The sequence below is a fragment of the Stegodyphus dumicola genome, chromosome 9, assembly GCF_044657685.1.
Source record: "Stegodyphus dumicola isolate Sdum_Otavi_A_Nest chromosome 9, ASM4465768v1".
NCBI classification, from domain to species: domain Eukaryota; kingdom Metazoa; phylum Arthropoda; class Arachnida; order Araneae; family Eresidae; genus Stegodyphus; species Stegodyphus dumicola.
In genome coordinates, this window is record NC_140776.1 from 80,221,665 (window position 1) to 80,245,937 (window position 24,273).

Below are 24,273 nucleotides of genomic sequence, written 5' to 3' on the forward strand. Positions count from 1 at the left end.
AAGCGGAAAGAAATAATCATTCCGATACTTCACTAGAAATCAAGTGTTATAGTTGAACAACGATTTAAAAATTACCTAAAAGCACAACGGAGTAGATATATAAATTATTTTGCTAATCGGTTATGAACTTTTAAGTAGGATATAAACCAGAATCTTCAAAATTAGTAATGAAAAGTTCAATTTAACCCTTGAGATTTTACTAAAGAAGTCTCTGTAATAGTAAACTTTTGGTTAAAATTGTGCTAACACACAGGGAAAACATATATTTTTTTTTTTTTCAATATTCGCATGATATGTAATAAAAATGAAAGCATGGCCCCGGCTCAGCAATGCAATACAAGGTTTTAAGTAGAAACGTTTCTAAACTGTGTTTTTTTTGTCACGTACGAAAATTAGCAATATATTAGCAGTGGACTAGGAAAAAAATTTTCAAAGATAATACTGTGGTATCAAAATTAATGAAAATGTATAACATTTTTCTTCGCAATAAGTTATGAATGTTTTCGTTTCAGTAGAATGAAGTCAGAAAGTACAAATTTGGTAAAGAAACGAGCGCTGATTTTCTTATGAATGTGAGATATTTTCTTATATGTGTTTCTAAAGAAATTAATACATAAACTTCTTTTAAGAAAGAAATAGACTTTATGAGAAAAATCTATGACAATGCAATTTTTGGTGACTTAGAGAAAGTATTCAAAGTTTGTATGATTTGTGTTAAAAGTCTCCATTATCTACTACTTTCGAATACATAAATGCTAGAGAAAATTAATCTATTCCTGTAGTATACTAAGATAAAAAATTTCATTTCTTTTCTTAATTTCTGATTCAGTGTAGCAGTGTTGTTGAAGCTAAATCATGTGAAATGTTATTGAATCATACAATATAACTATTTAATAAAAATTTGTTCTCAAATCTTTACAACGACTTGTAAACGATAAATAAGAAAATATTTGAAAATTCAATGATTTGCAGTGGTGTTAATATTCAAAGTGTTCAAAAGGTGATCGATAAGGTACTTCACAAAAAACGGTTTGTTAAAACACGAACACATCACAGCCATCCGTAAATAACTTTCGTCCAAACTAAAAATTTTTTACTCCAAATTTACTTTGGATTTAGGAAAAGAAACATTAGAGGATTCAAAATGAAGATACTCATGTAAACATTCCGAAATGAAATGTACAGTATTTCAGGAAATAGTCACTTAACTTCTAACTCGTTTGTAATTTTGTTATTTTGTTAAATCATATGTAATGAGCGTATGTGAGATACGAAATGCATTCATGTGCGAAAAAAATAACAAACATTTAACTATCTGGCAATGAATCAAATTACATTAGGAATGAAAAGTAGAAAAAATATATCTGTATGGAAAATCTTGATGACAAATTCTGAGTGTGTTTGTTTCGAATAAAAATCGTTAAAAGCTCCTACGTTACTAATGAACTACTAAATTCGGTCAATTTTCATCAAAAACGCCGTAAGAAGTTCTCCGTACTGGTAAAATATTACTCAAATTCTTTAGCTTCATGACTTCCTTCACACATTGGCAAGACCAACCTCTGTCAGGGCAATACAAGATAACTATGTGTTTAATAGGTTACTTCAAAGCTATGAAAGAAATAACGTTTGGGAAAAAAATATGGACATTTTCAAGACAAACATGTTCTTTCGGTATTATAATTGTAAACAAAATGCAAAAATTAAGTATATACGTAGATAAATCTCATGAATAAAGGTAAATTAACATGAAATAGTTCCTTAATGTGTATGTAAATGGAAAACAGTGATCGTAATATATTTGAAAAAATAGTTCATATACAGTGCATTAAAACTTTGCTACCGATCTATGAATTCATGGAAATCAGCGAAAAAAAGTCATTTATCACGTTCGCTTGCTTAGAGTGTATTGTTCTCTTGTCTTTTTAATCTTTTTGCTTTTGAGTTGTAGTATTTCTGAATTTGAAGCTTTAAAACACAAAATCTCTCTGATTTATCAACTTGTGCCTAAATGTAGAGTACAGTCAACCAAATGCAAGATTTTAGCATAAGTAAATGTACTACAGACAAAATAAAATTAAAAATTCATCATTATTTTTCATGCTCTGTTCATGAAACTAGTCCTGACTTATCTCATTCGGAACATTTTCAGAAAAAATATTCGTTTCTTGTTCATATTTTTGCATACTCAGATACTAATTTTGTTGGAAATATGGGATTTTATTATTCCATTTTATATTTCACTGTTAAAGTCTGGCTTGGGAAAATTGTTTTCCTTTGAAATGGCATACTTGTCCTATATTTCTGCGACTGTTCTAATAAATAGCATTACTAACAAGTGTGAATAAAATTCCTAGTTATACAGGAATTATCTTGAATGTTTCCTTAATCTGAAATGCAAAATGTAACCCATGTGCAAAGATAGATCAAGTTTATCTTAAAATGTTCTCCACGAATACATCTTTTTCTCGGTCCTTACATGCTTTTCTGTATTTATCACTCAAGTTCATTGTGTACCTCTCTTTTATCTAATTTGTGAAGTATTCCTGTCTGAATACTAACATTTGAATTTGTTTAACTGATTTTAAAGTACATGTATATTTTGGTCAATGCGTGGGGAAAATGAGGAACTGTGGCACTGAGTGTTCTAAGCATTCCATACTGCATTTTTCTTAAGAGTACAGTCAGTTAAAAGATAAATGTGTTCCGTACTTTGTGAAAATTTTATTTACTGATTATGTCTTATCCTCATGATAAATAAAAACATGTGCGCAGGATTGTATGGTTCCAATGTTTAATTAAAATAATGCTTTTCAAAAAAGTGTGGTCTTTCTTATGACATATTAAAAATGCGGTAAAATTTTTAAAGTTGGGGACTATAGTAGATCATTATACGGACTTTCAGTCATTAATACCTATTTTGTATAATTATTTTTGTGTAATTTTATTTACTACCGATAAGAAGTTAAATGTCAAAAACCTGTAAAAGTTAAGCAATGTCAGCTTGAAATTTCTATCTCAAAATTATTTGTGTTAGGTCTTTTATGTTAATTACTATGTTAGATCATTATCTCGAACTCTACTCAATATTTCGTTTAATGTATCATAACTATGTAGAGTCATTTGTCAGGTACGATAATTTAAATTTCGTTCTCAAAAGGCTGTAAGAGTTCTGTGCTAAATAAATTATTGACAATGTGAAATATGGGTATTTTTAAGTTAAGTTACAATGAATACGTTAAAAATATTCCAAGTTAACAAATTTTTATATTCCAAGTTGGGGAAAAGGCGATAAAGTTTCATTTCCATGTCTGAATATTAATTCCATGTGTATTATAGTCTTTAAGTTCTCCTTCACAAAATGTGACTATAATTCAAATTTAAAATAATACGTTACAATGTGGATATTCTTCTCTGTAGTTAAAATATAATTCAATCTTCTGTACCTTATTAAGAGAGTAAGGCTGTTATAAGTTCAAATAGAGTAGTGTTTATAAAGTTCTGCGGTAAATGGTGGAATCATATTAAGAAATCGAGTGACGTTTTCACATGAAGGAAAAATGAAGGTTCAGTGTATGTTTGGTGATTTAAGTAGGATGTGTGCAAGAAAATACAAGATATTTTTGTAAAATATTTCAAACAGTTAGCAAAATTTGTGTTAGTAGTATAAATGAATCTTACTGAATAAAAGGGAGTGTTCTGAATATAGTATATGTATAAGTGTCTGTAGAGTAAAATAAGAAGAAATGAAGTACTATTGGTACGCATCTAAACTTAACTGGGTAGAAATGCTCCATGCATTGGTTTGAGTGGGCTTCATACCATGAAAATTTATTACTCCTTATAAGATTAGTTTAAAGTCAGTAGGTCTTACAATGAAGAAACATGTATTTTTATGTACATGTATTTGTCTGTATTTATTATGAGGAAAAGTTAAGAAATACAGCATGAATATGTTTTATAAGTTAAATATAAGGGTAAATGTGTAAATGGAAAATGTAAAAATTACATTTGTCAGACATAGTTTGGTGAATCCTTTGAATAAAAGTAAGACGTGTAAAAGGGAATCAACAAAGTTTTGTATAGTTGGCCAAAAAGTTAATACAGTTATTAATAGTTAGTACAATACATTAGAAGGAAAAGTTCTGAGTATCCCCAACTTAGTAGTAAAAAAGTAAGGAATGTAGTATTCCAGTTAAAGTATATTAGAATGAGCATTGTGTATATTGGTTTAAAGTTACAGAAAATATTATCTAGTGAAATTATATGTATGTAAATTCCAGCTTAAAATTTCAAAGACTGAGAAATGTAGGTAAGTTTACTTTTGGAGAAATGGAAATGTAACATCATATTGTATTTAAAACAAGGCGAAAAAGTTAAGGGTAAAATAAAAATGTAACAAAAAACAATTTTAAAGGAAAGGGGAAAAAAATGAAATTTACTTTTAGAAGTAAAATGCATAAGGGAAAAACAAAAAACTGCATTTGTGTAAACAGAAAACTGAAAATAAAATAAAATAAAATAAAATAAAATAAAATTATGAAACTAAATATTACTTTTGTAAAAAATAAAGTTAGAAATGTAGTAACACATTTTTTTAAAATAAAAAGCGGAAAGGAAAATTTAAATTTGTAAAAATAAATATCACTTTTGTAAAACCAAAAAGAGTTTAAACAAACAATTAAAATAAAGTAAAGTAAAAATACGAAAAGGAATAAATTTTGTAAAAAAAAAAAAAAACTTTTGCAAAATATAAAAGTGAAAAGAAAAAATTCAATTCGTAAAAATAAATATTACTTTTGTAAAACCAAAAAGAAAGTTAAATATAAAAAATAAAGTAAAAATACGAAAAGGAATAAATTTGAAAAAAAAATTTGCAAAGTAAAAAAGTAAAAAGAAAATGTAAATTCACTTTTGTAGAAATAAACGTCAATTTGCGAAAGTTAAAAATAAAATTTATGTTTGGGAAAGGAAAAACATATTAAATCAAAAGTTAATAATTTAAATAATAACTTAAAATATAGTAAGAATGAGATGAAAAATGAAAACAATTAAAAATATCTTAATAATAAAAAAAATTAAATTGTGGGAAAATCTTACATTTAAAACAGCAATGAATAAAGTAAAGATTAAGAAGCCAAAAGAAATCCTAGCCGTCGTGTAAAAACAAATGTGTGACGCGGTTTTCATGTCTAAGCGCACGCGCAGACTTTCAGTCTTATGACATCAATGATGCAAATAAGTCAAAGGGACAAAGATGTCTGGTTTCAAATAATACGTCTGATAAGATGACCGGGTAGCCGTGTGGTAACGTTCAGGTCTTTTATCTCAGAGATGGCGGGTTCGAATCCCGCTCGTGGAGTTATTTTTAAAATTCAGGGAAAATAATATTAAATTCAATAAAAATTAATTAAAGGTAATAATTAAATTAATAACTTACTAAATAATTAAAAGGCTTATTAAAAAGAGTAAATTAATGACGTACTAAATAATTAATCACGTGTCAAATAATTAAAAATGATAAATTAAAAGAGATGTCATTCCAATCACGTGGTTCAAGAGATCGTTGCCATAAACATAAAAATTGTTCGTTGCCACAAAAAATAGAAACTTTCAAAAACACAATATCGTTGGCACAAAATCAAAACGAAACTTTGATGATGTCATTCCAACGCATCGCTTCGGGAAAAATCACAAGACGACGCTGGTGTCGTCACTTCCGGTTCCAGGCCCCTCTGGATACTGGCCACGCCCCTTTTCTATGACGTCACTTCCGCCGTCTGAGGACCGTGGGTTACTACTAGAATGGTATAGCTTACTGCTTAGATCAGGCACATCAAGCTCATTACCTCAGGAGGACTAAATAGTCATTAATGTATAGTCGTGGAGTGTGAAAGGTGGGAGTTTCATGCTCAATGATGTATTTAAAAAATGAATAAATTTACATAAAATCTTATTTGATTGTAGCTTTTTAAAAGCAAAAAGACTAGAAATCCTGGTAGCAGAATTATGGATACTTGCTGTTTCTTTCCCGACAATTGGCATCTTTTCCTGCAACCACATATTTGATGTTTGGAGACATGCTGCTCGTACTAGCGATTTTCAGAACACAGATAATATGGATGTCTATTAATATGCATCTTTCAGAGAATTAATTTTCATTATTTTAAAAACGCTGTGCATACTACTGAGCATGAAAATAATTTAGAACACAAATTTACTGTTTTCTGGAAACCGCTGTGGCAAATATTTGCAATATTCACAGGAATACCAACTTCATGAAATTTTGCTTTAGAGCTGTACTGAATTTCTATTAATTGCATCTGTAATTACGCTAGTATTTTCTCAAATTGAGTTGAGAAAATGCTTTTGTAAAGAGATCAAATCAATCATTTTCAGCCTTCAAGGTTGTATACAAGCCTAGATATTGAGTGGAAGTCTAATTTTTATTAATATATCGATATTATATTGTGGGATTCTCACTAGTGTATTTCTCAGTTACTGTAGAAAGTGAAGAATCTTAAGAACTGTTAAGCGAATAATCGCTTGAGTTCGTGTAGATGAAAAAACAAGCACAAAGGGTAAAATAACCCTTTATTATTCAGATAAAAGTTAACAGAATTCCGTCTTGGAGTTTACAATAAAGCCGAACACTCGGGTTTTGAACTTAAAATATAAAGAAATAAAACTAATCTAAGCTTAAGAGATATAGCCGAAGCTATCAAGATTCTAACCGAGTTGGCCCCTTAACGTTTAATATCCTGCGAAGCTATTAAGGGCCTAAAGTACCGCCGAGTGTAATAACAGCTTTGAGAGAGAGTAGCCAAAAGGCAGACGATATATATTATTTGGCTTAAACTGATACAGTGTCTCAAAAACGTGATGGGACACTTGTGCTTTACAAAAGGAAATTGCAATAAAATAAATTTAAAGAACATGTAAAATTTTTTGTGGGTGTGTTTCATACTTAAATTTAGTAACAATTATTACATAACATACATTTTCTAAAAATATAAAAATATTAATTTAATAAAAATACAATTGTTTAGAACGGAGCAGAAAATGGCTCACTTAAGTGATGGGACACTACGTACTATGCAACAAAAATCGTCTGAAGTAAGCAATAAAAATATCTTTTGGGGTATTTATTTTTACTCAAAAGCAATTGGCAATAATTTATAAAATCGTCTGCAGTATTTCTCTCCAGTTTGTTTTGGAATTTTTGTGTTTTTTAGCTCTGTGCAGCCATTAATGCTAAACGAAAAGAAACTTTGCCTGGAATTCGAAAATTAGTTATTAATTTGCATATTGAAGGTGGAAAATCTATTAGAGAAACTACTGAAACAGTTAACTTCAGTCATTCAACAGTTTTCAGTATCATTAAAAGATATAAAAAGAATCATATGATTCAGGATAAAAGAAGACTTGGCCGACCATCAAAGCTATCCAATGGAATAAAGCGAAATATCGTTCGAAATATTTAAAAAAATCCAAGAATGAGTGCTCCTAAAGTTGCTGCTGATTTACAAGCATTATATGGAGTAATTGTTAATTCTGAGACTATTAGAAGAGTAATTCGATCTACTGGATATCACGGTAGAGCAGCCAGGAAAAAATTCTTCGTAAGTGAAAAGAATAGACTCAGACTGGCTTTCGCAAAATCCAACATAAATAAGAATTCTGATTACTGGAATGAAGTTATATTTGCTGATGAGAGTAAATTTAGTATATTTGGTTCTGACCGTAGAATCTTGGTGTGGAGAAAACCCAGGGAAGAATTTCGTAAACAGAACTTGGTGCCAACAGTAAAACATGGTGGAGGAGGATTTATGGTATGGGGGTGTATGTCGTCCGCTGGAGTTGGTAATCTTGTTTTTATTGACAGTATAATGGATCAGTACAAGTATATTGACATTTTAAATCAAAATTTGAAATCTTCAGCACGAAAATTGAACCTTCATGACGGTTTTAAATTCTACCAGGACAATGACCCCAAGCACAGTGCTTTGAAAGTTAGACTCTGGCTGCTGTATAACTGTCCTGAAATAATAAAAACACCCACACAAGCTCCACAATTAAATCCCATAGAGAACATTTGGCAAGAATTGGAATCAAGAATTCGCAAACCCACCATTTCTTCAAGACAACAATTAAAATCGGTGCTTCAAGAAGAATGGGGTAAAATCATTCCAGAAATCACAAAAAAATTAGTCGAATCCATCCCAAGAAGATTAAATCATGTTTTAAAAGTAAAAGGAAATCCAACAAAATATTAAAACCTTTTAAAAAGTAAAATTTTTGGATAAATATTTGATGGAAAAGTAAGTGTCCCATCACTTAAGTGAGCCATTTTCTGCTCCGTTCTAAACAATTGTATTTTTATTAAATTAATATTTTAATATTTTGAGAAAATGTATGTTATGTAATAATTGTTACTAAATTTAAGTATGAAACACACCCACAAAAAATTTTACATGTTTTTTAAATTTATTTTATTGCAGTTTCCTTTTGTAAAGCACAAGTGTCCCATCACTTTTTTGAGACACTGTATATATATTTTTGTTAATTTTTTTCTTTACACCCAAGCAAAATTCCTGCAAAAATGACGTAAACTTGAGTGATTTTACCCCAAATAAAAGTCATATCTTTCTTTAAACATTGCTTAAAACAAAGTCTGAACCGTGTTTTTACTTTTGGGGTATATAAAGGAAATGCATGTTCATAACTAAAAAAATACTACTGTAAGTCTTTCGTAAAAGCTACGAGACATGAAGCGAGGAATATTTTATGTTTACTATCTTCATTTATATCGTAATTGTTTGTATATAGATTTATCGTAATTGTTTGTATATAGATTTACCCCTTTTTCTTGTAACCAGAATTGTTTCTTCCAATAATGTATTATTTCATTTAATTACAGAAAAAAGTTAAAAGAAAAACTATTTACAGTTTCATTTCTGACCTCTATTTTTATTCTTCTAAACTGCACTCATTGTAGCAAGTTTTTGAATTCCTTGCTTTGTCACTCTCAGTAATTGATCTTTACTTTTATTTATGTCAAATTTATGAGTTTAGTGTCGTTCACTAAGCACTGAAAATTTTAATTTTACAACTTCTGTGTTCCTGATCACATTTGTGGTAGTAAACATATGCCCTTGCTAGAGCGACAGAATCACGGACATTTATTTTACAATGGGAATATTTGATAATAGTTTATAAGCGTAGGTCGTAAATTACCTGACGTAGCTGACAGAGAGCCGCAAAATATCTCAATATTATCTAAGAAATGGTACTTAACCCTCTTGATTTTACATTTGAATGATTCATGTGTTAATGCGATGAAAGAAAACATTATATTTAATAGATAGTGTTCAATTCATTAACTGTCCCCTCGATAAATTTTACAAATAAAACTAACCAGAATTCAATTTCGGATATTAGTAAAAGATGAATATCTGGTGCTAAGTAGCAAATTTTAAGAAGTGAAATTTAATTTCATTTGCTATATTATATTTAAGCGACATTGAGTTTTCAGCTGTTACTTGTGAGAAAAGCAAGTACTTCAAGATGTTCAATGAGGAAAAAGAAATGTGAATGGATACGTTCGCTTCGATTCTCAGATTCGAAAATATGTGCAATAAACAGGCTCACCAATGAAAATGTACTTATAGATTGTTCAAAATTTGCATTTTTTAGCATTTGGGGAATTCGAAATGTTCACAGGATTGGTTGCTAAAATGTAATTTTATCTCCTATTTGGCTACGTTATAGTTTGCATATTAACACATATGCTGTATATTGCTCGTACCTTAATCAAGATATGTGCCGAATAAGAAAGTAAATATGCATCAGTAATAGAAACTACGTAAAATGCTTTAAATTTCCAGTCTTTTAAGGAATTGCTTCGATGATGGTGAAAAATTCATCTTGCATTCTTTACAGCTATTTTCTTAGAAAATACTTTTTAATATACAAAGGGAATTTGTGAGAATTTTTGCCCTCATGTTCTAATTTTTCGAATACAAATTATTCGCAAATTATTTTAATATTGTGTTTATATTTAGTTTTCAAATATTTTAAGTTTATTCCAGATTAAAGTATTAGATTTAAATAATTCTTTAGATTGTATCATAAATTTATTAGAAGTTAGTTATTTATGACATCGTTTTGACGTTTTAGAAACAAGTAAAGTATTGTAATCGTGAAAAATTTCGATTTTTCATATTTTAAAGGAAATTTTCATTTTGATTAGTTCCATCATGACGCTTACACGTACGTATGTCGCATAACTTCACCATAAAATGCTGAAATTTTATATTTGGAACTTACGACTAGTTTTAGCGCGACGTGTGTCCGTACGTATGTATTCGTGTATATCGCATAACTCAAAAACGGTAAATCGTAAAATGTTGAAAGTTTCTGTATGCGATTGCTATAACATCTAGTTGTGCACCTCCCTTTTTATTGCAATTGGCAGTTCCAAATGGGTATTTTGAAATGGAAGAACCTATTTTATTTTCAAACGAAATAGGTTTAAATAAAGTTTAGCAAAAAATGTGTTTAATTTTTTTGGTGTACAAGGAAGTCATGTGATGTCCGCATCAGATTTCTTAAGATGTTTCAAAATAAATAAATATATGGTTTGAATATCAAACGATCTCAAATATATGAGCTTTATTTGTTTGTAAATATTTTACAGGAAAGATAAGAAGTAATCTAAATAGCATATCTTGAAGAGAAACAGATTAAATACACTTTTTTAAAGCAAAATTTAAAGAATAACTGATTAATTTTTTTTTTAAATAGCTTTTGTAAAATATTTATATGAAACCAGATATTGTCTTCAGAAAGACAATTCGCAGAGTGATTAGGTTTTTTTGATACTAAGGAAGTGAAAAATGAGCAATGCCCTCACCGGGATTCGAACCTGGACCTCTCGAATACGCGCTGAGAATGCTACCATTACACCACGAAGGATCCAGTGAGAAGTTAGAAAATACCTTATATACTCCGCCTTTTAAAGGCCGACTGCAGATTAGGAGACCCAACTGCCAAATCCCGGTGGTGAAGAATCATCATCCAGCCCCTTTTTTTAGTTCAGACGACACTGTAGAACATTAGGTTGTAGGATGTTTGTGGAGGAGACACATAAAAAAATAAGCAAAGCCCTAGCCGGGACTCGAACCTTGGACCTCTCGAATATACGCCGAATGCACTACATTACACCAAGAAGGCATGCAGAAAGGAGGGAGAAACTACCTTATAACTTTAAGGAGGAAAATATCGTTTTAAAATTAATATCGCACAATAATTTCCGTCTTAAATTGTCTTTCTGAAAAATACTTTTTGTAATATTCATTCTATAGTTCATCTAAAGCAATATTTCTATACACAAATTTGGTATTTTTAAAGTTATGTTATCTAAATGTATTTAAAAGCAGTCAGTTAAAATACAATATGACAACTGCACAAGATCTACGTAAAGATCCATTTCTATCGTCTATTTCCAAATATTCTATTATCTGTTTCTGTCTATTCTATCATCAGCTAAAATAGAGTTATAATTATCCTCTTGAATATTTGAGCGGGTAAAATGTGTCAATATGGCATATGCGAACAAGTAAAATTATCTCATTACTGTAAGGGATGTTGAATGTGAAACTTCCTTTAAAAAGGCGGCAAAACATATGACAGTTTTAGGTTTAGTTTAGTTTATTTGATTACGGCAAAGTAAGAAAGTGTTATCTTACTAATGAAAGTATGTCTTCGTGGAGAACTTCCCAAGGGAAATTGGCTGGTATTGAACCACAGAAGGAAACTCATCGAAGCGTCCATGCTGTCAACCTGTTTGCCAGAACTTGAGTCCGAGTCGAAACTACCAGTGTTCAACGATATTACCGCTTGACCATTGGCTAGCCCATATCTGTTTAGGAAAATGTGACTTTGATTGCTATGTTAAATTTTTAAATCTATGTGACATGCAAATTATTTAGCCGATGCAATGTAATAGCAAATTATTTAATGACCCGATTCTTGTAGTTTTCTACGAAACTGGGTTTTCTGATGGCCGACTGGATAAGACCACAAAATCTGTTCCTTCGATACGGATTCGAATCATGGCGTACAGCCTGGCTACATAGGAACTTTTTAGGATTTATCTGTGTGAAATACAATTATGAGCCAAGTTTCCTTTCAGAATCTTCCACGAAAGCATTCCACTTCTTAGTCAGATGATTCAAGAATGTTTCATCGTTTTCAATTAGAACAAGCTTTTTAGGAAGTACGACGTAAAGTATACATTAATCATTTATTTTTTCCAAAATATTCTTATTAAAAATCTATTTAACAATGATTATTTTGTTTATATATATATATTTGTTTTTTTGTTTTTTTTTTGTTTTTTTGTTTTTTGTTATCTCTGTTTCTGTGTATAATAAAAATTCAAGCATTCAGAATTTAGCACAAAAATAAAATCTTTTCGTAGTAACAAATATAACTTTTGCAGTCGAAATTATCTAAGAAAAATACAATATTTTTTTGTACAGCAACAGTATGCTTTGGCTTATTTAACTATTGTAAAGCATTCTAGGGCTATCTGCCTAAAAGGAGGGATGCCTTCTTGGAGGACTTTTTAAGAATTCAGGATTTGTATTCCATTATTTCAATGCCAAGACGCCTCCTGAAATCTTTGTTATAAATTTTAAAATTTTAAAGCCTTAAATCATAGTAAATACAGTTTCTGAAACTTATTATATTCATACAACTGCTTTGCAGTTGAAGAACATTTTCTATTTTGAAATTTCTTGCTGTAGGACTAATGTAAAAGTTAAATTTCGTAAATTAGTGTATGTAGATAAAATGATTTATATAGCATCTAGATATAATACGAATTTTTTTTGGATTGAAAAGGTGACGATCGGCTTAGAATCAACAAGTTAAAAAATAATCGAACATAATATCCATTTGGAAATACATTCCATATAATTTTCGAAGTTAAGATGTCCAACAAATCATGTAATGATGTCGTGCTGGTACATTTATTAAGAATAATTGCCTTTTTTGCCTTGCTTCCCCTGGTGGTGCAAGTAGTAGCAGGTCCAATAAGTAAACTGAAAGATCTATGATACGAATTTCAGTCTTTAAGAGAGGAGAATATATGGAATTAACAGCACGTCCAGCTGAATAAGTTTGAAGATTCATGATTGTGTTCAAGGCCTCATCAATATGCCGAACAGTTAAGACCTCTGAATCTGAATACTGGTAGTTCGGCCTGGTTTGAGTTCGATCTCAGGCGAACGGACTGACTGCATGGTTGGTTTTCGTGGTTTCCTTCATGTGTAATATGCTAACTTTTTTCAGAATATCCTCCGCGAAGGCATCCCTACTCTTAGGTAGATAGTCTTCATAGCTTTCCTGTATTTAAAAAACCGAACGGGCCATGACTGTGAGCCTGCCGAGTGCGTTGTCAAGTTTACCTGTTTCATGGCTTTAAGCACCTAATAATGAATTCCTCTCAGGAAGTTATCCAAAAATGTATTAACAGCATAGATTTTTTGAAGATATTTTTCTTTCTGAGAAAAGTACTCAGTAAACAGACGGATTTCGAATTTGAAATTTTTATCATATTCGGTTAGTAAATTAATTGATATAATGTTATTAATGTTACTACTTAGTTATCTATGCTTTCATTGGAAACCCTTTAAGGACATATTATAAAAGAAAAATTATTTTTGTTCTTTTTTTAAGTTCCTCTATGCATTATAATATTAACAAATAAAGTAATATTTGCATTATTGCTGCCTTACAAGTACTTATACAATAAAATAAGCACTGTAACACAACAACAACGATTAAATGCCTTCTTACATAACAACCCCAATTAAAACTACTAACTAAAAACAGCAAATGAATTTCCCAAAATGTAGACTTTTCTAGTATGTTGTAAAGTAAGCTTTAAAATATTTTGGAAGAGCTAGTCAGAAATTATGTGAAAGGAAGTGACTCCAGTTTTCATTTTTACAAACTTTCGTATCAATTTATAAATTAAAAATAATGAATGGAAGCATTCACAGTGCTCTAACACAGCATATTTAAAATTACAAGACATTGCTAGGAACCTTTGTTAGGAGGCAGCAACTGATTGAAAGCATGTGTTCAAATTATCACATCTGCCATTTATGTTGTGAGAAAAGGTACGTCGTTTGTATGCGTATGTTTAAAAACTTGTTTTTCCTTTCCGTAAGTAAAGCAGTCCCCCAGGGGTGTAATTACTCTTAGGCGACAAATCGGAACTACTGCAGTTCTTCAAAACCGCGAACTGAATGTACCTACGATGACTTTACTGAATGATCAAAGCCATCCGTTATTGTGAACCATGTTAAGCTTTCCTTTAGAAATACAGAAGGTTACACGTACAGGTTTTTTACACATCTACAGCTATTCTTTTTTAATCACTGTCATTTAACATAAATGTAAAATCAATCAATATTTAGTCATTTCTTCGCTTAGCATGTCAAAAAAAAAATTTCTTTGAAGTCAAATGTTCATGGTTGAAATTGCTATGTGTATTTCTTTAATTTAAGCTATGGAAGTTAAAAACACGGCGATCATCTGCATATGTGAAAACAAAGTTATGGTAAAATACTTGATCTCTAATACATGAGATTAAACTTAAAAAGTCGTGTTTTGTCTAAAATAATGATGTCTTGCAAAATCTTTTCCATAATATGTGACGATTTTATCTAGAAGGACAAGCTTTTTTTACTGCTTAGACCTATGAATCTTGGGCATAAGGCTCAGATTTTATGATCAGTTCTCGCTGACTAAATAATGTAGCACTTTGATAAAGTAATTAAGATTAGCTTTTATTATTTCGGTAATTCTAAATATTTTTAAAATTGGACTAATCCAAGTTTTATTCAAAATCATCTAATGAGTCGAAAAGGTTCTTCAGATTGCTGACGAAGTTATCGAAAAGGAAACTGTATTTGATACGTTAATCAAGTTAAAATATTATTGCAACTGTCTAGACAACATTCAGTTTAAGACTGATACTATTTTAGAGGAAATTTATATGCATTTTAAATAATAAATAATGCAGATCATTCTTCTTTATTATCTTTATTATGTGTCATTTGCCAACGACAACTTCACCATTCGCCAACAATATATATCCAAAAACAATAAAATAAACTAAACAAGCATAAAAAAAAAAAAAAAAAAAAAAAAAAAAAAAAAAAAAAAAACCTTTCGTGCTTTTTTTCTTATTAGTATTTAGTGTTTATTGCTTAATTACTGCTATTTTTTTTAATTCAAATTTGTAACTCCTAGAAAAGTTGCGGGTCACATTTCGGAAACTCAGATGTTACGCTGTATAGTATTTTAATAATTTATGTAATAAAATATGGAAATTTTAACTCAGTTCTTCGTTGCTTCTTGTAGTTTCATTGCGTTGAACAAAGTAATATATATTATGTAAAGCATGAGCACACAAGAAAATCAAACTTATTAAAATTTTTTCTAATAAAAATCACATTCATATCAATATACATTAAAAGCATTGGACGATTTAAAATGCATTAGAACAAAACTTCAGCAAACCAGTATAAGCGACGAATATTGTTCCAAAAAGAATAATTAAGTCGCTATTATTATATTTACTATTAAATTAGTTCGCGTTTTATAAACCCCTATCAATAATACGCTTATTATAACTTATTAAAATAGAATATTGATTTTCTAATTTTTATCTTACTTGTTGCGTAAGTAATGTTATTCTTTATATGCAATTGCGTGTAATTCAGGTTAACTGAATGCAGTACTATTCGGTTCGCGCGAATTAATTGAAAGTTTTTAACTCGCCGGTTTTATGCATCTACATAATCATAAGTAAATTTATTTAAATAATACAAATATTTTTAAATGTTATTTTTTAATTGAATTCACAAGCATTTTGCATATTTCTGAGCATTTAGTTTGAAATCTAAAGGATATTTTATAAAAATGTTATCTGTTTAAACATAGTATTGGGAAAGTTTTACATGCTACTTATTGATTTAGTGAAGAATGTTCGCGTCAGTTTGTCGTATGTCTAAACACTTTCTTGGCGATAAAACGTAGAGGTCTAAAACGAAGAAGAGCAACCCTCTTAAATTCCTACTGAGAGTTGTCATTTAGAGATCTCCAGGGTTCCAGAAATAAGGGGTGGGCGGGAGACATCTGCACGGCCGCTTTAAGGCGGTCATAACGCTTTCAAGGTCTTCACCACTGACCGCCTAGAACCGTCAGTAACGCTTTCGAGCACTTTTCCAGTGACCGCCTAGAAGCGTCGGTAACGCTTTCAAGGTAGGCCGTCTTGACAGCCTAAACCCGGTCATAACGCTCAGAGGGTTAATCAAGCTGACCTCACCAAATGCTCACTTTATTATTAATTTTTTATTTTTATCTTCTAAACCGTGCCTAAGACCGGTGCGTTGTAATCCTTAGATATGCCTATGTTTTATAAGTTACGGGTTTGCAACAAGAATGGGATGACAGCACCACTGGAAAACGTATCCACTACCATATTAGCTATGTGAACACAGCACTGAATATTGCCATTTCGCAGCTGGTTAGGTACGTATTGGGACATGGACCCTTTCCAGCATACTTCTATCGATTTGGCCTCTGTCCCTCAGACTAATATACGTGTGGTCGGTCACACAGGCTCCCCGGAGCACTATCTGACTTCTTGCCCACTCACAGAGGGACAACATGTTCCTATACCAACAACCAACTGACAGGCCTTCTGTAAATTCCTCATTAAGCAGTGCCACTTAATCCAAAAAATTAGACGTATGATGGACAAAGTGACAGTACTGAACACAGACTTGTGTCAAATTTAGCAGGGCGCCCAGCCTAAGTATATTTGCATACACTCAATGCCATAAGAACTGCATAACTTTACAAAGTTACTGTGAAATTTGCGATGAATGGATACCTAAACTCTGTATCAAATTTTAAACTGATATCCAAACACATGGACATATGTAATATTAAAATGCAATTTTAATCGTAAGTGCACTCTAAATGTAATATGTAAAAGCTAACTGTGTGTATCTGCGTCTAGGATAAAGTATACTTTACTATAATTCAACTGCAATGACGCAACTCCAATGTAGTAAGGAAAGCTATAATGTAACCAGTGTCCCAAGTCATTGATCTGCATGTAACTTATGTCAAATGTAAAAATAGTGTTTAAGCCATTGATTTTATGCAGTATATGTTTAATATATTTATATACTTATGATAATTGTACATCTTTTAGAATCATTCTCCATATAATTGTTCTATGATTTATATTGTATTTAATATACATTTAATGTCAAATTGCATGCATCTTATAACTATTAATATCAACGTTTTTTACTGTGAATGTCAATAGCCCCTTTTTGTTGTTGTTGTTGTATAAATATATATTAAGTTTGGTGTATGTCAATATAGATATTGGTTATCACAGTAATCACGATAACGGAATCTTGGAACGAGATCGCATCAATATGAATATAAATAACCATTACTTGTTATCATTAGTTACTTGAACCCTTATATTAATTGAATTGCACTTGTACTACGTACTATGTAACGTATGTGTAACAGTTCTAACAATTGTACTTACATGTATAAGTTATGACCTATGCCACATTGCTTTGGCAATATTTTATACCAATACTCTTAATATTAGTCCGTATCTGTAGTGCAGTGTTTGTGTTCAATATAATCCCAGTACAAGTCCTTAACCATAATTATTATATATCATATGTCTCTTAATATTAATTGCAGTGAATGTGATTTATTAAGGTACAGTATTATTCACTCCCCTATGCTGAGCTAATTAGTGTTGTCAATATGGGTTCCCAGACAAAAGCCCACTGCACGAAAGCGCACGCGACAAAAGCCCACAAAAGAAAGTCCACTATGATAATTGTCCACCCCACAAATACCCACAGCGATGAAAGCGCACATTGATGAAACCCCACACTGATAAAAGCCCACTTTGATAAAAGCTCACATAGATATAAGCCCACACTGATAAAAGCCCACACTGATAAAAGCGCACATAATCAAAAGGGACTTATGCTTTTTTAATTATTTTTATGTATTTATAATTTTAATAATAATAAATGGAGTATTCAGATTTGAATTTTAATGTTTCAAATATGTCTGTTTGTATATTCTATCACTACTTTATTTGTTTAATTTATTAGGTTGAAAGCAAACTTTCTACTCTCTGATTAAGTGATTATCTATAATATTTCTATGATAAATCTGAAATTGTATTTTATTATTTATTTACTTATTTAACTTTCGTATGTGTATGTGAAAATGAAAAATATCATTGTGGAGTTTCTCACATGATATTTTTAAGGTAATATGGCTGAGATTAAATATAATTATGTTTCATTATTAAAACTATTAATTTTTTAATTAAAAACACTTGAATTTTATTTTATTTTCTTTTAGTTTTTCCTTTAGTTCCTTTTTAGTTTAAGAATATTAAAAGAGTTAAAAACAATGAAAACTTGGCTAAGAGATATTTTATTCTTTACTTTAGACAGAGCTTATTATCAAAGTTTTCAAACATATTTCTCATTGAAAGCTGTTTTAATGTAACAATTATTCGGTTCACGGTTTTAAAGGATTTTGGTTGTAGATATGGTGGCCTTAGAAATGTGATATTCGCTGGCAATTTTCGTTCATGTTCACAAAAAATGCAGGTGTCTTTCAAAAGGTGACCTCTTAGAAATGTCGTCAATAGATATAATTCACTATAATTATTTTCTAATGGATAATGGAATTAATTTAATCTATTGTCAATTAGAAAACGACTATTTACAACAGGGAGATTTAAAAGCACTATAACCGTAATTAAAAGCACTGTAATTTTTCTTTCACAATCAGCTGTTATGTAAGATTAGCTGCTTTCTGTGTATTTTCCATGTTATATAACTGATATCCATGCGTCTTGAACAAATATACAGCAAATGCCAGACAAATTATTAAAAAATTTCAATTTGAAACATTAATAGTAATATTCTATTACTATACATAATGCTATTAATGAATAATTTATATAATATGTATACTTAGAATATAAAAACAATGAACTTTGGATCTGATGACTATAAATATATATTTATAAAGTGACAAAATGTTATTAGATGTTATTATATGCATTGTTCTCTGCCATCTTCACAATCTCTAATAAAATGCTACATGCTTATTACTATAGTTTGAGGGGATTGTACTTAAATTTGTAGACATGTTGACTTCTAAGAGTTGTTCCATCCCCCCCCAAAATAAATAAATAAAAGAAAAATTAAAAACACTATTCCAAATTGCTGTAGTTGAAAAATTAAAAGGTTACATTTGGAATTCATTTTCTGACAGGGTTTCAGCTGACAGTTTTAATTTATTCAGAAATCTAAAAGAAAATATCTCTAGAAAATCGCCAAATTATAATTGTTACATTCAAAACAGCTTTCAATGAGAAATATGTTTAAACTTTGATAATAAGCTCAGTCTAAAGTAAAGAATAAAATATCTCTTAGCCAAGTTTTCGTTGTGCTTAACTGTTCTAATATTCTTAAACTAAAAAGGAACTAAAGAAAAACTAAAAAGAAATAAAATAAAATTCAAGTGTTTTTAATTAAAAAGTTAATAGTTTTAATAATGAAACATAATTATATTTAATATTAGCCATATTACCTTAAAAATAGCATGTGAGAAACTCCACAATAATATTTTTTAATTTCACATACACATACCAAAATTAAATAAATAAATAATAAAATGCAATTTCAGATTTACCATCGAAACGTTATAGCTAATCACTTAATCAGAGAGTAGAAAGATTGCTTTCAACCTAATAAATTAAACAAACAAAGAAGTGATAAAATATACGAACAAGATATATTTGATACATTAGAATTCAGATCTGAATACTCCATTTATTATAATTAAACTTATAAATGCATGGAAATAATTAAAAAATCATAAGTCCCTTTTGATTATGTGCGTTTTTATCAGTGTGGGCTTTTATCAGCGTGGGCTTATATTTGTGTGGTTTTTTATCAATGTGGGCTTCTATCAGTGTGGGCTTTTTATCAATGTGCGCTTTCATCGGTGTGGATATTAGTCGCGTGGGCAGTTATCCCAGTGGGGTCTTTTTTATGGGCTTGCTTAATAATAATTAACTTAATATTAAGTAATTTATGTTGTAATGCGCAGATATATCTGGCGCAGCTTTATGTGAATCTGTCATACCATACACGAATATGTCATTGTCCTATGGTATATATACAGGCCAATGGTTACCTTAACCCATGATTTATATGTAAACAAAAACGTCACGGATGGAAACGTTCCGAAGAAAACGCAAAGAGAAAACATCGTAATAGAGAAAAAAAAAAGGAGAAAACCTCGAGTTCTCAATATCAAAATATAAAACATCATAGTAGAAAATAAAAAGGTGACAGATTTTATCGTTTCAAAACATCACAGTTAAAACCTACAGCAGCCTACAATACATCGAGTGAGAAAGCACCGCAGAAAATGCATTATATGCTTTTAATACGTTCAAAAATCTGTGAAACATATTTTTTATGACTGCAGTGCTATTTTGAATGCAGCGAATCCTCTCCAAGACGATACTTCATGGTTTCAGATGATTTTACTCTTCCGTGGATGTGGTCATCTTAGAAAGGTGCTATTTAGTAAAGATTTTAATTAATTTTTTCAGAAGTGCTTGTTACTTTCAGAGGCGGTTGTCTTTGGGAAGAGCCGCTGTGAGTAGATGCACTGCATTTTAATTGGAGAAAAATAAATAAATTACAGTTTTCCCGCCTCTATGAATTTTAGATGTTTTTTAATGTGCGGATCCATATTAGTCATCAATTTCTTTTGAACTATCCATTTCTTTGTATTGTATGTCAGTAGTTTTAACCCATGACTTTTATATTTTTACGCAATTCTATGGTAACTTTCTGAATAATCTTAGAAGAATGTATTTTTCTGTTATTGATGCAAAAATTATTGTTGGTTTTTTATGAAACCTTTCCGACACTTTCTTATTTTAAAAGAGTTTTTAAATAGAGCTTGAGAGTTAGGAAATTGTTTTATCACTATTCTTTTTAGCTAAAAAGTATAACAAATGCAAACAGTAATAAAAAGTGAAGACCACCTGCGATTACAGATGATTACGATTAGTGCAGATGGTTATTTTCATTAAACATCAGCTTCCTAAAATGACCCTCTCCACAGAAGACCCGAATCATCTGAAATAGCGAATGGTCATCTTAGTGAATGCTCACTGTATCAAAATAACATTGCTATTGCAAAAAATATGTCTCAAAATTTTTTTTATAAAATTCTGAATGTGTTAGATGCGTAAAATCCATTTTTCTGTGGTGCTTTTGCCATTCAATGTTTTATAGCCTATTTTATTAACCACGATGTTTTGAATTGCAAAATTCCGTCACCATTTTATTTTCTTCAGCTATGTTCTGTACCACGATGATTTAGATGAACGAAGTTTGTCCATGCTTTTTTCTCTACCACGATATTTTGTATAATGATATTCTCTCCTTATGTTGATAACTCGGCAATGTTGTTGGGGGACATCAATCTATCTCAGCTGCAGTGAAAACGTCTTGGTTATCTAAAGCCATCGTTAATCTAAAAACTTTGGAAAATTACTTCATGTAACCGCTCTTGATACTATAAACTATGGTGGACTCACTTTAGCAGCGAGAGTATGGTGCCCTTTGTTGAGTAGCAGAGGCCAAGTGATGAACCTGTTTAGATTGTATCAGACCCTTGCTCTGTAAAATCTTAAAATTATATGTTATGTCCATGTGTAACTTATTGTTACACGATAAAGGACTCGTTTATGATCTCATCCAACACGACCCCCCCCCCACGATATTCATAAATTTTGCATTTTTATAATTTGGGCAAAGAAACGTACAAAGATTTTAATGATAAGAAGTTTCAATAAAGAAGGTTTATAATATGTTTATTATTTTCAGCAACTTTTATCTTGAATTTTTGTCGAGGAGGTATAAAACGTTAACCCGTAATCAACTACATATTCTGTCTTCTAAAGCTTCTTCATACAGTATATGGACTAGCTTCCGACTTCTCCTAAAATATTCTTTCTTAGGGAAAAAATATGCTTTTCTTATTTTAATAAGTTTGTGATAATGATAATAACGGCATTTATTTGAACCCTAGAAACATGAAGATTATAATAGAAAGTGCAAAATGTTTTCACCGCTTCTGACAAGAGGGAAACACTTTGTAGATCTTAAAAACAGAATTTCTTAACAAATAAATTTAGTAGGTTCATGTGAGAGACTTACTAATAATGAACGTAATGATGAAACAGGAAAAAATGTTTACAATAGTATTAACTCAAGCAACCTATTCACTGTATCATTGTAATTCTTAGCTATAAATTAAACTAAAAGGTCAAAAAAACAAAATCCCAACTCTATCCAAGACTTAAAACAAATTTTTCTATTAGTTTATAGAAAACAAAACTCCTTACACATTTCTTACTCTTCTAACGTTCCAAGTTACAGGCATAAACTGTTGCAGAAAAATTAGTTAGCTTGCATAATTAGTTAAACTCTAGATAACCAGACAGAGCAAATGCATCAAATTTTAGAATAATTTTACCAAAACTAAAATGTGCATCTTCAGAAGATTTAAAAGGAGTGAGAAAAATGGGGGAGAAGCAAAAATACAAAATCAAACAACCCTCCCCCCCAAAGAAAAAGAAAAAAAAAAAAGAAAAAAAAAAAAAAAAAAAAACAGAAATAACTTATACAAAGCTGAAATTCTGAGTATAGCTGAAATCTCTGTAAGTCTCTTAAATTGTTTTTTAGTCCTTCCAAAGCGCTACTTAATTTTTTCTTACGAAAAGCTAGGTGTGTATAGTATGCATTATTATTTTCATAAAAATTGCTACTCTGCATGTGAAAGCTAGCACAAAATGATCATTCAGTTAAAAAGAATTTCCTAAATGCATCTTTCTAGGTCTCTTTTCAAAAGCTATAGCACAAAGTGGAAGTCCTATAGGAGAATGGGCAGTACAAAGAAAACCTCGGATGTATGTAGAGCGACTGGCTCGCAAATTGAAGTGTCCAGAGGTCAAAGAGAGTGCAGCCATACTTGATTGTTTGAGAAAAATCAGTTCAGAAGATATCATAGAAAAGAGCGAAGATGCTGTAAGTGTCACCATCCATTTATTTAATTTTCTAAAATCGTAGCATGATTGCACAAAACAGTGTAAAAATTAATAATATTCTTCATTCTGTATCAATAACCTGATTTAAACTTGTCTAGTGTAATAGGATCTTGGAGTAGACTAAAATATGAGTAACAGCCGAAATGAAATGTTAACAGAATACTAGCAAAACTTCACTCGATTTTGAAAAAGTAAGGAAGAATCTCTTCACAGAAAAATACATATATTTTATAACTGTATGTATGTACGTATGTATAAAAATGTAGATGTTGATGATGAGAATGCATGAAGATGTAGCTGCGTCATAGACTGTTGAATTGTTTATTTTTCATAAAACACAGCTAAACATAGCACCTTTCTTGAACAATTACATTTATACTTTTTAAAACTTTATAATTAATTTCAATGGAGAAAAGATAAGCTGCTACAGTAAGTTGGAAATACAGAGAAAGAGAAACAAAGAAGGACTGCACAGATTGTATTTCGAAGGTCTGGATTAAGAATGATTCAGTTTGAGTTCAATTCCATTTTGATTGGTTGTTTAAAATTCATTTCACAAATTTCGACATTATTATTGGCTGAAGCATTATGTGAATACCTGCGTCACTAGCATTATGTAAGAATTATATGACATGGATTAGTTTTGTAATGAAGCAATTTAAAGAAATTTATTGCAAATGTTACTATTTTTAAAGAGTGAAAATAGTTAATTTAACTAATCTTTCTAATTTAGAAAGGAGAGTTAAGGGGTATGCCAAATTAAAGTTAATATTTCAACTTACTTATTTTTCTAAGCTAATAAATTGCTAATATATAGTATATATAAGCTAATAAATTACTAACTTAATTAGCAATAGCTCTTTAAATTTCTTCTCTAGATTTTCATATGGTCCCCTCCTAGCATCTGCAGTGCATAAAAATTTCTCTCGACTGCGTCATTTCTAGATCAATCCATACATATGGCTTAATAAAGCTGATAATGT

The 24,273-nt window shown here is 30.4% G+C and overlaps 1 protein-coding gene across 5 annotated transcripts in view; it reads left to right on the forward strand.

The window, feature by feature from the left end:
• LOC118190485 (liver carboxylesterase-like) overlaps positions 1-24,273 on the forward strand; it is a 118,020-nt gene that overhangs the window by 52,938 nt on the left and 40,809 nt on the right. For all 5 annotated transcript variants that reach the window (XM_085823662.1, XM_085823664.1, XM_085823665.1 and 2 more), the window contains exon 5: positions 23,080-23,270. In XM_085823662.1, coding sequence (XP_085679788.1) covers positions 23,080-23,270 — 191 coding nt within the window. The remainder of the gene's footprint in view (positions 1-23,079; positions 23,271-24,273) is intronic.